Source organism: Lactuca virosa, chromosome 8 (genome assembly GCF_052849685.1).
Source record: "Lactuca virosa cultivar CGN04683 chromosome 8, Lactuca_virosa_CGN04683_v6, whole genome shotgun sequence".
In the NCBI taxonomy this organism is placed as follows: domain Eukaryota; kingdom Viridiplantae; phylum Streptophyta; class Magnoliopsida; order Asterales; family Asteraceae; genus Lactuca; species Lactuca virosa.
Genome location: NC_136433.1, coordinates 39,156,468 through 39,170,224, shown reverse-complemented (window position 1 = coordinate 39,170,224; position 13,757 = coordinate 39,156,468). Strand labels below are relative to the sequence as shown.

Here is a 13,757-nt window from a genome sequence, read left to right as displayed (position 1 = left end):
TATTTAGATAAGTTTTTATAGTGAAAAAGCCAATAAGTCAATAAGTTAAAAAATATTTAGCTTAAAAAATGTTTTTTGAAGTTATTTTGGTTGAAAAGTCATAAACAGTTTCAAAAAGCCACATTTTACATGCTTATTAAAAAAGGCTTTTTGAAGCTTATAGAAAAACTATTTTGAAAATGTTTTTGAGTTGCCAAACATATATATATATATATATATATATATATATATATATATATATATATATTTTGCTGCTTTTTAAAAAGCTAATAAACATTTTCAAAAGCAATCCCAAACACCCCATAGGTTCCCCTTCTCCAAATATGATCTCCCTCATCCCTCAAATTAAAAGCTAATAAGCATTTTCAAAAGCAATCCCAAACACCCCATAGGTTCCCTTCTCCAAATATGATCTCCCTCATCCCTCAAATTGTAATGTTGTCCGTTATCAAAATTTACCTAAATCTTGTTTCTTTTCACCTGACTCATAGTCATCTAAAGGAAATTCGCCAGCTGAAAACTTAGATAACCAAGCCCTTTGACATTTTTCTCCTCGAATCAGGTAAATCAACGCTCTCCTTCACGTCCACCAGAGTTGAAGCTAATAGATTGGAGCCTCCCCTCCAACCCCTCTTCCTGTTGACGTCGACCCTTCAATGATTCCTCCCGTCAGTATAATCTCGATCCTCTCAAGGTATCATATTACCATTCTAATCTCAATAGAGGAAAGTGTAATTGACTATTCTAAGTCTCCATTTTTCGTTTTTAGTGTTGAATAACCTAAATTGTTTTCTCGTTAATTCTGATTCCTGATAACCTATGGTATGAGTTACACTCCAATTTTTATTTTTCAGAAATTTTGATGATCCATTGAGCTTGTATTTCACTAATATGATGAGTGTTTATACGTCATGCATAACGAATCTTTCTTTTGTTTTTGAAGTCTTTGTCAACAACAATTGAGTGATTATCTTAGTTAAGTACAACATCACACTAGTACATATTCACAACATCTTATTTGAAGCTTTTGTATATGTAGGTGTATTAGTAGATATATAAAAATCTGGTTGATGTAATTGATTCTAAAACTTAATTAATTTATAATTATATACTTAATTCATTTGTTCGATAACTTAATTGAATTCCAATTGCAAAGTTAAAGTGATATTTGGCTAAACACAATACACTAACAAATTAATAGGAATGGCACATTTCTGTTAATTTGATTGTGGTGTATTGGTTAATTGTTGTATTGGGTTAATTGATGCAAATATTGATGCTGAGAAACTTTTGGATAGTTCATTTGCCACTGAAAAACTTTTGGTGTTCCACAAATGGTAAACCATTCACCTCTTGGTATTCCTTTTTCTTTTCTGGACAAAGCCTGATACTAACTATGGAATGGAAAAAATAGACATAATCAAACATAGAAAGGAATCATGATCTTTTTGTTGGTAGGGTTCATAACTTCTCTATTTTGTTGCTTGTTTTGTTAGGGTTCATAATTCCATAATTCAAGCTTCATTCCATTGCATCTGAATACGCGTTGTGTTGCTATCATTCAGTCTTCATAATTCTATGTTGGAATCGTTGATTGAAATTGAAGAAAATGATCCAATTTTGGTTGAGGTTCAAATCTCGTTCCTAAAAACTTATATGAGACTTTTTTTGCGGACAAAAATACCCCTGCGTGCTGAATATTAGAGCCAAGCTGTTAGTCCTTCAAATCATGAGTGAAGCAGTTCCATCCAGCTACTTGGACCCTTCTTCTCTTGTATATCAATTAGAGTCCATTCTCGAATCGGATCCTTTAATGTAAGTTTTACATGTGATACTACTATACCAAATCTTATGCTTAAAATATTGTATCTTTATCTTCGACTTTTCATCTGCAAACAGTGATGAAGTGGGGTTTGTTCATCCATCCCAATTTGCTTCCATGAGTGACACTTCACACGCTAATACTTCTGATATGGATATGTCTTTCTGGAGTAAAGATCACAAACTGGGCATCTCAACCGAATCAATCCACCCATTATACATTGCTGCTAAGAATGCATTTATGTCTTCACTACAACAATATAAGATGTTGATCCCTTTACATTCAAAGAAAGTGGATAATATCTCAGCCACTTCATCTCCCCTAACTGGTCTTGAAAACGAACTAATGAAGCATAGCAGAGCGCTTTTGCTGCTGAGTTGTGATTTTGGAACTGCATGGAATTGCAGGTCTCTCTTTCTGTTTCTCTGATTCATAACATCATTTGCTCTTCTTTTTTTATATCCCTGAAAGATGGCTTCTCTTATGTTTTTATGCTTTGCAGAAAGGAAGTTGTCTTAAGCAAACAAAACATTAGGCTATATCTTGATGAGCTTTCACTTTCAAGTTTGGTTCTTTCATGTTCACCAAAAAGCGAGCGTACGTGGAGCCATAGGTAACGTTTTGGAAGGTAGCTCTTACTTAGCCTCAATAAAGTTTCTTTCTGATGTTTTATTTATCTTCTCCTCCATCTTTCAATAATGTTTTTCTATTTATGATAGGCGATGGGTGATCAAGATGATAGCTGGAAAGTGTACAAATCTTGAAGAGATTTTGAAAAACGAATCTGATTTAGCTAACAGAATAGCAGAGGTCAACTAACTGAAATATTTTCAACTGTTCTTTTTTTTTTTTTTTTTTTTTTTGTAGCACCACATTTTTTGATTGATACTGTTGTCTGTAATTATACATACAGAAGTCAAAGATGAATTATCGTGCATGGAATCATCGATGTTGGTTGGTCTCCTACATGCCCGAGAGTCAGGTACAAATTTGATAAAATAATTTCACAATTTTCTTCATTTGGAGTATTTCTTGACTTGATTGTCTCAGGTGATTGATGAGTTAATCAAATATAGAGATTGGGCTGGATTACATGTTGCAGATAACTCTTGCTTTCATTATCGAACTGTAAGTTTGTTGACTTTGTGGTGTTGACTTGTTTATTTAAGTGACTAAAATGTTAGTTATTGGACAGCGGTTAATGAGCAGGACATTAGAGGATTCATGGTATAAACAAGATTTAAAAGCAACAGAAATTTGTCAACTTTGGAAGGTTTTTACTCACATCTGACATCTGACATGTTCATGTTATGTTATTTTCCATACAATTAAGTTATTATTATGTTTTTGCATATATCTATCAGGAAGAGATAACATGGAGTGAGATATTAAACAAGCGTTACATAGGTAGAGAGGTATGTGGATTTGTTTGTTATTGTTATTTTTAATCTTATATTTGTGATTAGGTGATGTTTTAAGTGTAGTATTTGTATTTTATGTGATGTGATACAGGCCTTATGGCTTTACAGGCGTTTCTTGTCAGTGTGCTGGATGAAGCATTTTGCAGGTCATAGTCATACGGGTGGGAGTGGGACCCATTTGGATTTATTTGTGGAAAATGAAATAAAACTTTTTCGATCATGTAAAATGATCCCGGATAATGTTTTTGAGGATTATCAAGCACAAGCAATGTTTGCTGCTACTTATATAATGTGGTTGATCAAGGTAAGTAACATTGACTTTATTTTTTCTAAATTTATGGAAGTCTTTTTGTTTATGTGTTTGTTGTGTAATCAATGTGTATAGGAAATGGATGAAGATGAAGGTATGAGGAGGAGGAGTGTAGTGGAAAAGGTAGGAGAAGAAGTGGAACAAGTGGTGAATAAGGTATGCCCTGAGAAGGCTTTTCTTTTGGATCTTATGCTGACAAAAACTAAAGTATGACATGGTGATGATATGTTTAGACTTTGGATGAAGTTGTTGGTAACAGGTTACACCAATTGTTCAACTTAGAAGTTGTTGTAATCCATACAAAACTATAGATTCAATATATCGCCTTTATTCATAAATAGGGCAAACTATATTGCTCTTTTTCTGTAATTTGCATTATAATCGGATATTGATCCATTTTTTGACTATATATTCATGGGACTCCCACATAACATTTCAAAAGCAACCAACTTCCCTATCACATTAGGCTTTTCATGGGAGCGATATGTATTTGGTTAAATCCAAGAACATCTACCACTAAATAACTCAAAGGAAGACGGAGTCCAAACTCTATAGACTTCAAATAAATGCTCACTTTCCCTGTTGGCGCATGAGTAATCGGCGCATCAAGCTTAAGCAAAGCTACATCATAGTTCTCCCTAAATTGGTAGTCTAAATTTGTCGCCTCAACCCACACCATAGTCATCATTGGCAAAACATCATCAATGCCTTCATCCTTCACCGTTTTTTGCAAAAACAAAGGAAGAAAACACAACACTCCAAGGAAAATGTGGTAAGAATGAAAAATCGATAATGGTTATAAGCAACGGTTAGCAAGACGAACAGGAAACCCACTTTTGCAAGTGTTGGGAACATGCCCCTTACCTCATTAAAGCAGAATAACCAGATGTGCCTGGACGCAAGCAAAAGACAAAGTGTAATATACGCACCTGCATATGGAACTACAACAGCTCAAAGTGGATACCATATTCGAGTTTGATACACACTCTCGCAGACTCTAATACTATTTATTAGGTTGGGGGACTTATACTGTACCATCAGGTCCGTAAGACAGGCAACGACTCCAATCGAACCATATCAAATACCCAACCGAGTAGTGACGCGACTCCCCAGGAGCCAGAACGAGGGTAGAATCGGACTGCGATACAACTAAACCAAGAGCAAAGCCAGAGTGGCAAAGGTGTCATGCTTGATTCTAGCATAAGATTGTATGGCACCCATGATCACCTGCAAAAGCATGCCACGGTAGTGCCACAAAAATCATACCATTAGCCTAACATTGTCTCCTCCACAAATGATATAAATACCTCTTTCATAGGAGGTATCAGAAAGTAACAAAACACAACTCAATCATCTTCATCTCTCTCATATTCTCTCAACTATATATCTATATCTTGGACCTCTGAGCGTAATCTATAGACACACCTTCCCAGATAACGGTCGGCCTAGTCTCTCTCTATATATACAGAGAGAGATGGTCTGTATATACAGAGAGAGAGAGAGAGAGAGGATATAAAAAGAAAAGTTAACATTGTACTTTTTCACTTTACATTTTATAACATATTCAATTATATAAATATTAACCGGGATAAAAAGAAAAATTAATTGTAAATATGATAAATATGCATAATTATGTAAAGTTTGTTGTTTTATAATTAAAATCTATTATTTTAATTATAAATAGTTAAATTATACATTAATATTTAAGATATAAGTTGAAAAATATAAATTAACTGTTGATGTGACAGTGAAACCATTTTTGAAAAATGAATGACATTTCATTGATATAAAATTAATTATAAAAGCTAATGTGACATGTTTGAAAAACGTATTTTGAAAGATGAATGATATGAATGACCTTATAAAAATGAATTATGTTTGTTTGATATCGTTAGGATCAACACTTTCGATGAAAAGTGGTTTTTCAAAGGCAACATATTGCTACAAATGTTGGTTGAACTTGTGGGTTGAAATTGGTTACATCTAAAAGCATAGCGGCGAATCCGTCATTCCCAAAAAAGGATGGTGGCGAGGATCAAAGATATACTGTACTTAATTATATCTACCACTTACATTTTTTAAAAAACAATATAACTTGTTAACCCTAAGCACAATTTTATTTGACGGGGGATGTAGCGTCGGTGTGCCCGTTTGCTCCCTCTGTTGTTACGTATACATGTGTATGTGTATGGTATACATGTGTAGTTGTATATGTATGTATGCATTTGTTGTGTACTTGTGTATGCGTACACATGCATGTATGTGTATGTGTATACGTATGCATATGTAATTATATTTGTATGTGTATGTACATGTATGCGTATTAAGGCTAGTGTCAGACACAAATTCATTGATTGATCCTTAGGTAATTAGTCGTAGATGTACTATAAAAATACAATGGGCATCCTTTTCATTTGTAATCCCCATTTTTTTGTTAGCTTTTGCCAACTTGGTATACATGAAAATTGAGCTCTTCAAAAAAAAAGGCTGTCGATAGAAGGGATCAAAAGAAAACAAAAAATTAAGTGTGAGGACCTCTTGTGTAACCACCAACCTAAAACAATTAACAAATAAAAAAAGTTTAAGAAGAATAAAACAAATTTTGAGACCAAAATAGGATTGAAACAATCCAGTAATCATTCTAAACCTTTTATATCATTGTATGAATTTTCTTTTATTTTATTTAGACCGTTAATTGTTGTGCCGAATGAAGCATGAGTAAAACTTGACCCGACCCGTACAACACATGGGTCTCATCTTATCCATAAACTCGGATATTGTCATGAAATCAGAAATCTTCATATCCTGCCACACATATAACAGATTCTCTCTCTCTCTCTCTCTCTCTCTCTCTCTCTCTCTCCCCATTCTCTGGACAATGAGACTTCACTGAATTTCAATCTCTCGGACCAAATCAGGCAATGATTTCTGCAGAATTCTCACCAACATTCTTCCCCTTCAACGCTCACCCAAAACACACAACTGCTCACCATCATTACTCTGTTATAACCTGTAGAAACCCAAACTCAAACCCTAGTCCCAACCACAGTAGAAGCTCTTCTTCAAATGTCATACTTACTACCACTTCGAAGCCTGCCCATTTCCAATCCTACACTTACAAAGAGACACATTTCATGAAATTGCTCAACAGATCCTGCAAAGCAGGTAAATACGACGAGTCACTCTACTTTCTGGAGCTCATGGTCGGCAAAGGTTATAAACCTGACGTGATCCTCTGTACGAAGCTCATTAAGGGCTTCTTCAACACAAAGCGGGTCGAAAAGGCAGTTAAAGTCATCCAGATACTCGAATCCCATGGTGAACCAGATGTTTTCGCCTATAATGCAGTAATCAGCGGGTTTTGTAAGTTGAATCAAATCGATTCAGCCAACAGAGTGCTAGATCGGATGAGAAATCAAGGGTTTTCACCGGACGTGGTTACTTACAATATTCTGATCGGTAGTCTATGTAGTAGAGGGAAACTTGGATTTGCTATGAAGATGTTGGATAAGCTACTGGAGGATAACTGTAAACCTACGGTTATTACTTACACAATTTTGATCGAGGCCACCATTTTTGACGGTGGGATTAATGAAGCGATGAAGCTTCTAGATGAGATGTTGTCTAGACGTCTTCAACCTGATATGTACACTTACAATGCAATAATCAGAGGTCTATGTAGAGAAGGAATGATGGATGAAGCTTTTGAATTCGTAAGAAGTTTACCATCAAAAGGATGTAAACCAGATGTCATCTCCTACAACATTCTACTACGAGCATTGTTGAATCAAGGGAAATGGGGTGATGCAGAGAGATTAATGGAAGAAATGTTCTCAAGAAACTGTGAGTTAAATGCTGTTACTTATAGCATTTTAATAACCTCTTTATGTCGCGATGGCAAGGTAGATGAAGCTATGAATATGTTAAAGATCATGGTAGAAACTGGGCTTACTCCTGATGCTTTCACTTTTGACCCTTTGATTTCTGCTTTTTGTAAAGAAGGCAGACTTGATGTAGCAATCGGTTTTCTAGATTACATGATATCAACAGGATGTTGGCCGGATATAGTAAATTACAACACAGTGTTATCAGCTTTGTGTAAAAACGGAAATGCAGATGAAGCAATGCAGATTTTTGAAAGATTAGGTGAAACAGGGTGTCCACCTGATGTAAGCACGTATAACACAATGATAAGTGCTTTATGGAACAATAAAGAAAGGGAGAAAGCTTTGAGTATGGTTTCTGAGATGATTATAAAAGGAATCAACCCTGATGAGATCACATACAATGCTCTCATATCATGTTTGTGTAGAGATGGAATGGTGGATGAGGCGATTGGGTTGTTGGAAAGTATGAAAAGTAATGGATTTATGCCTAGTGTTATAACTTATAATATCATACTTCTTGGATTGTGTAAAGCTCATAGAATGGATGATGCTATTCATGTGTTGGAAGAAATGGTGGAAACGGGTTGTCAACCAAATCAGACATCTTACATTTTGTTGGTGGAAGGGGTCGGGTTTTCAGGCAGAAGGGCAGAGGCTATTGACTTGGGTCATTCTCTTTTCCAAATGAAAGTAATCTCACAAGAATCATTTACAAGGTTGAAAAAGACTTTCCCATTTCTGGATTCTGAAAACAGATATAGCTAAATGGTCTACAAAGGTATGCCATTTATCATTGATATTTTTTTCATTACTAAACTGAAAACAGAAGAACAAAAAAAAAAAAGAAAAAAAAAAGATTTAAACAGCCTTCCATTCGATCAGTTTCTGATGTAGTTCTTTAGCTTGATTGTTCATACCATTTGTAGCTAAACCTGAAAGCATATCAGAATAAAACTTTTCACTATACGGCTTGTATGGGCTTGAGACCAACATTTTTAATACCTGAATTGCCCCTTCTACTTTCTTATATTCACATAGCTTATGAATAATATACTTATAAGTACTATGTGTCGCCCTATGGTTCTTTCTATCCATCACCTTTAAAATCTCCATGGCTTCATCAACCATATCAGCATGACAAAACCCCCAAATCAAGGATCTATGAGTAACATCATCAGGAACAATAACCTTTTCCTTCATCATTTTCTGATATAAATCAACCGCTTTCTCCATATCACCCCTTTTCGCCAATCCATCAATCACAATGTTGTAGGTTACAAGACTCGGAGGGGTATTACTGTCTTTGTCTCCCAAACATTTCAAAATCTCCAGGGACACATCCGTCATTCCTTCATCACAAGTCGCACGTAAAAGCGTGTTGTAAGTGATTATATCAGGAGAGTAATTAGAAGAAACCATTTCATTGAAAAAGCCAATCGCACGATCAAGAAACCCGTGTTTACAAAAACCCCTTATCAAAATATTGTAGGTCACCATAGTTGGAGATTGTGAAGCTTCATTCATGAGAGAAATAATCTCATCCACCTCATCCAAGTAACCATGGTTAAAAAAAGAATGAAGAAGAGTTGTATACATGACCGTATTCGGCTTCATACCATGAGATAAAAGATCATGTAGAATCAAAATAGTGTCCCCAAAATCCCCTCTTTTACTTGTGACATTAATCATAGCATTATATGTCACAAGATCAGGATAACATCCATCAATTGACAAATCTTGTAAAATTTCAATAGCTCTTATAACCCCACGTGATTTGCACACTAACTCAACAAGAACAGTGATTGTACTAGTGTAAGGAGGACACCCTTTTGATAACTGATCTTTCCAAAATGAAACAGCTTGATGAATGTAGCCATGTTCAAGCATCACACGGATGATGGCATTGTAACTAATGACATCTGGAGGGCAACCAGATAAGCTCATACCTTCTAGAAGATCAATAGCAGAAATTATTTGTTTGTTCTTGCATAAACCAGTGATTAGCATGTTGTAAGTGATGATATCTGGAACACCACCAGACATAACCATGGATTCTAGAACCTCGGAAGCTCGATCTATATAATCGATCTTTATGAGGCCTCTGATTAACTTTATGCAAGAATCAAAATGTGGGATTTGGTTTCTACGGGTCATTACAGCTACCAATCTTGCTGCTTTTATTAATTCCCATTTTTTGCATAGATTCTGTAGGAGGTCGTTGTTTGTTTGCTCGTTGTTGTTCACAAAGATTCTATTTGAAGATTCTGAATGCCTTTCTGTGAAATTGGTTTCATTGATTCTATTCCTCTTCCATGAGTCTACTCCGGAATCAGTGATTCTGTCGAGGCAAATGCCTCTGCATTGTACGGAATGGTGATATCTTTGTGAAGTAGTGATTGTTGATTGAGTCTTGACTGGACATGTGAAAGATCGATGTCTGATAAGTGAAGTGAGGTCCAATTGATCAGAGATGAAATTCAAATTCTGCAACATTGATGACCTTGATAATTTGAATTCTGAGAAGCTATTGAACAACTTTTTGATGGTTTGTGCAGATCATCCAGATAATCCTTCTGCCAAAAAATGTAATTAATTGTTACCACCATTCCATATACTTAAACGCTAATTACGAAAAACTAGGGTTATCTTTGGGATTATGAACCCATTTACCAGATTTAAGTTCGGATTGAAGAAAAAAGTTTCATGACCTAAAACTCGACAAAACCTATATAAACCCTAAACCTTACGGAAACTAAAAACCAGAAGAATATGTAATTAAAGCAAGCAACACGCATTTCACATTATTAGCATACAATCAGTAACCATTTTACTGAAGCAATAATAACGAATAGCTACGACTTACCAAATTGAAGTTGTAGAAACAGAAGAAATAGAAGATGTATGACGAATTGAGGTTGTCGATGAGAACTTTGAGTTTTCGATGAAGAGAAGAATAGGGAAGGCGTGTAGTTGTTATCGCCGGTGATTTTGCGCCTGTTTCTGGGGCTGGGGCTGTGTCGGTGCGAAATGCGAAGGGAGAGGGTTTTGGTCGGATGTGCAAGCAAAGCTCTGTTTTGGCGTTAATCACTATGGTCTAGGGCTTTACTGAGCCGGCAATTACATAATATTACAATTACTACCCTTGTACTTTTACAACCATTATACAAAGCTGCCTTTTAAATTGAGGTGTTGTCATTACTCCAATGTGTGGTTTGTCTCATCAGCACGCGTATTCTTTATGTTTAGCGTACTAGCTGAAAAGCTAGTTGTTAAATAAAAAGCTAGCTGATAAAAAATAACGTTTGGTAAAACTAGCTGAAAGATTTAAAATGACATTTAAAAGAATGTGTTTCTATAATTAATTAAAGGGTATAATTGAAAAAATTAAAAAAAAGCTCCTAAAAAACTAACTTATAAGCTATTTTTTGACTTGCCAAACATGACAACTTAAAAAAGCTCGAAAAATAAGCTAGCTTATCAGTTAGTTGTGGCGTGCCAAACACAGCCTAAAAGTTCACTTGTATGGGATAATAGTTTATGACTGGATACCTTGATCCACAAAGTAACCTACCACTGCAACGTACCTATGATCTCGATTTTAGTATTAACTTAAACTAATTGGTTAGCTGTATGTCGGGTCTGAACCTGAGAATACATCCCTACACTTTTGAACCTGAGAATACATCGGATAAAATTGGTGCATAGGAGCAAACAATTAAAAACAAGAGAAGAATAAATTAAGATATTTGAGCATAACTTGTTTGATTTAGTTCTCTTTTGTATTTATGATGATGAACACCTTTCATATCAAGATTCGTTGGAATATGTTATTTTTATTTGAATAATGTTTTCTTTGAATTTAGGTTAGACCCAATTTGTGATATATGTATTTGATGATGTATAGAGATAATGAATCTATTTGGAACCAACCTATCATGCATGAGTTTGGCAAGTGGGTTCAGGATGACAGGGCGTTGATGACTTGAGCCTTTGTTGGGTCAATTTTAGGTCTAGTTGTTGGTGTTATTCTTGGTTCTGTTCGGATCATTTAATATGCACCTATCAATAAAGCCTCCTGGTTCAGTCAAGCTTCTTGGGTGTGGTATGTCATTAGCCCCACCAATATGAAATAATTTGTGTAGGAGCACAATCTTGTTTTATACTTCGAACTTTAATTCTTAAGCAAATATACATATTTAACTGTTTTTTCATGTTTGTCATAATGAAAGACCATGAGAAAGGAGTATCCCAAGAGTCCTGGTTCTTTGTCCGAAGCACATTTAAGCTCCTTGTAATTGATTCTCACTCCATCGTGTTATCGAGAGCAACTTACTGGGTGTTGCTTGAGTAGCCCAAGGTAGACCATTCTTATACGTTTCCTAATGTAATGACTGCAAATTTGGGCTAGAACTTCCAAATTGTATGCATAAATAAAAAGTATTTCACCACGAGAAATAAAAATTTAGATTTTATGTTATGAATTAAAAACCGAAAATTCATAAGAGAGCAATGAGTCAACTTGGAGTCTATTAAAATTTTAAGTTAGCATTTAAGAAAGAAAGGGTGTATTGCATTTCTTTATATGTCTAGTGGTTGAGGTGCTGGATTTCACATATGAGGTTAGGGATTACAGTCGGACACGCCTAAAATATTGCAAGTGTTCCGCAACTAACTCCCCATGTGGGCCTTGAACGAATTTATGTTATTGATGACCATTTGGGAATTGAGTATTATAAAAGGAGTTGCATTGGATTCGAATCTCATGCACTTCAATTTTGAACGTGAACTGCCACTCTTAAGGTAAGTGGAATCGAAAACTAAAATCGAGAAACTTTAACAATGACTTTTTTTATGGAAGACTAAAAAACATCTCAAAATGAGGATTACCTTAAATACCATAAACCATCATGCATTCAACAAACAGATTTAGTTTTTTTAGAAGTATAAACCAATGTAAGTTATATCTATTACAAAATCATAAGCAATTGCAATTTATATCCCATCCTTTCATTTACATAGATTTGAATGACTGAATCTACGTTAACTCAATATGATTTTACACCAACCATTTACATTCAACAAATATATTTAGTTTTTTTGGAAGCATAAACTATTGTAATTTATATCTATTACAAAATCATAAGCTATTGCAACTTATATCCCATCCTTTCATTTACATAGATGTGATTGATTGAACATTAGCTAAATATGATTCTACACATAATATTTACAAGCTTGTTGTAATAAATAGTCTTCCAACAAATAAACCATTGGATTTTCTAGAAACTCGTTAGAGTTAGTTTTAGTTACAAAATAACTGACAATATAGTTGGTTACACAATTATAACCATTATAAGGCATGCATTTTATCTCTGGAGACATATAAAAATGGCATTTTATTATATATAAAATAGTTAGTTGACATGTAGTATCATTATCTCTAAAGGTGCGTTTGTTCATGGAATATTCATTAGTTTTCCAAAAATAATAAAAAAATTTAAGTGAAATTTTTGAAAACGTGTTTGATTTGATATTTTTTTTTTAAAAAAAAATCTCCAAGGAAAAACATATATATATATATATATATATATATATATATATATATATATATATATATATATATATATATATATATTTTCCAAAATTACAAGAAACTTGGAAAAAAAATAGTTATTGTTTCCATATTTTTTCATCTCCAAAGTCCAAACGATGTCAAAAAAAAAAACACACACTTGATAAATTACATTTTCTCCTCCCAAACCCCAACACCTACCCGGTGACAGTCTAGAACGTAAAACAATATGATTCACTATTTAAATTAAACCAATAAAAAAATCAAAGATAAGCTTTGAAAATCTATTTGTTTTTGCCAAAAACATTAAGGTGGTTCATTTAAAATATTTAAGATAGTTCACAATTTATATTTTTATATAATCCTTTATAAAAATAAAAAAATAGGCGGGTCGAGTGACCCATCTTTGATATATGTAGCCTACCCCTTCCCACCATGGCACCACCCACCCTTAATCCTATTTTAAACCTAAAAAATATTTCAATAACTTCTTTCCAAAGTTAGTTAAACCCTATGTATAATAACAAAAACTCAAAAATAAAAACAATAGAAAATACACAATCAAACACTTTTTTTAATTCCAAAACGAAAAATAAAAACTCAAAAATTTAACTATATAAGTTTTTTTTTCCTCAATGGAAGCGAACATGAAATTCCACCAAATTGCAACCTAATCTTAGCTAAATTCTCTATTGGAAAACAGTCGAGGGACTGATTATGTAATTTGGGCCTTTTATTAGTTTGG

General features: G+C 34.2%; 3 protein-coding genes across 6 annotated transcripts; 2 read left to right on the top strand and 1 right to left on the bottom strand.

Moving 5' to 3' along the window:
- Positions 1–289: 289 nt before the first annotated feature.
- LOC145134649 (Protein prenylyltransferase superfamily protein) lies at positions 290–3,922 on the top strand. 2 transcript variants are annotated; one of them, XM_079069493.1, is made up of 11 exons: positions 290–694; positions 1,497–1,815; positions 1,900–2,229; positions 2,325–2,435; positions 2,542–2,632; positions 2,736–2,804; positions 2,873–2,950; positions 3,018–3,095; positions 3,187–3,237; positions 3,335–3,547; positions 3,629–3,922. In XM_079069493.1, exons 2-11 carry the CDS (start codon positions 1,730–1,732, stop codon positions 3,764–3,766), a joined length of 1,245 nt encoding a protein of 414 aa, XP_078925619.1. In that variant the 5' UTR covers positions 290–694; positions 1,497–1,729; the 3' UTR covers positions 3,767–3,922. The 2 variants fall into 2 exon arrangements, with proteins under 2 accessions (XP_078925619.1, XP_078925620.1); XM_079069494.1 differs by lacking the exon at positions 3,629–3,922 and having other exon boundaries at positions 3,352–3,519.
- Positions 3,923–6,360: 2,438 nt separating this feature from the next.
- Positions 6,361–11,619, top strand: LOC145129785 (Pentatricopeptide repeat (PPR-like) superfamily protein). Of its 3 annotated transcripts, none has more exons than XM_079064591.1 (2): positions 6,361–8,218; positions 11,345–11,619. In XM_079064591.1, the coding sequence occupies exon 1, from the start codon at positions 6,475–6,477 to the stop codon at positions 8,203–8,205; it is 1,731 nt and encodes a 576-aa protein (XP_078920717.1). In that variant the 5' UTR covers positions 6,361–6,474; the 3' UTR covers positions 8,206–8,218; positions 11,345–11,619. The 3 variants fall into 3 exon arrangements, with proteins under 3 accessions (XP_078920717.1, XP_078920718.1, XP_078920716.1); XM_079064592.1 differs by lacking the exon at positions 11,345–11,619 and adding an exon at positions 10,320–10,621; XM_079064590.1 differs by lacking the exon at positions 11,345–11,619 and adding an exon at positions 9,300–9,593.
- Positions 8,149–10,429, bottom strand: LOC145129787 (Pentatricopeptide repeat (PPR) superfamily protein). The gene is made up of 2 exons (XM_079064593.1): positions 10,304–10,429; positions 8,149–10,013 (listed from the first exon to the last, which is right to left on the bottom strand). The coding sequence occupies exon 2, from the start codon at positions 9,931–9,933 to the stop codon at positions 8,299–8,301; it is 1,635 nt and encodes a 544-aa protein (XP_078920719.1). The 5' UTR covers positions 9,934–10,013; positions 10,304–10,429; the 3' UTR covers positions 8,149–8,298.
- Positions 11,620–13,757: the final 2,138 nt, after the last annotated feature.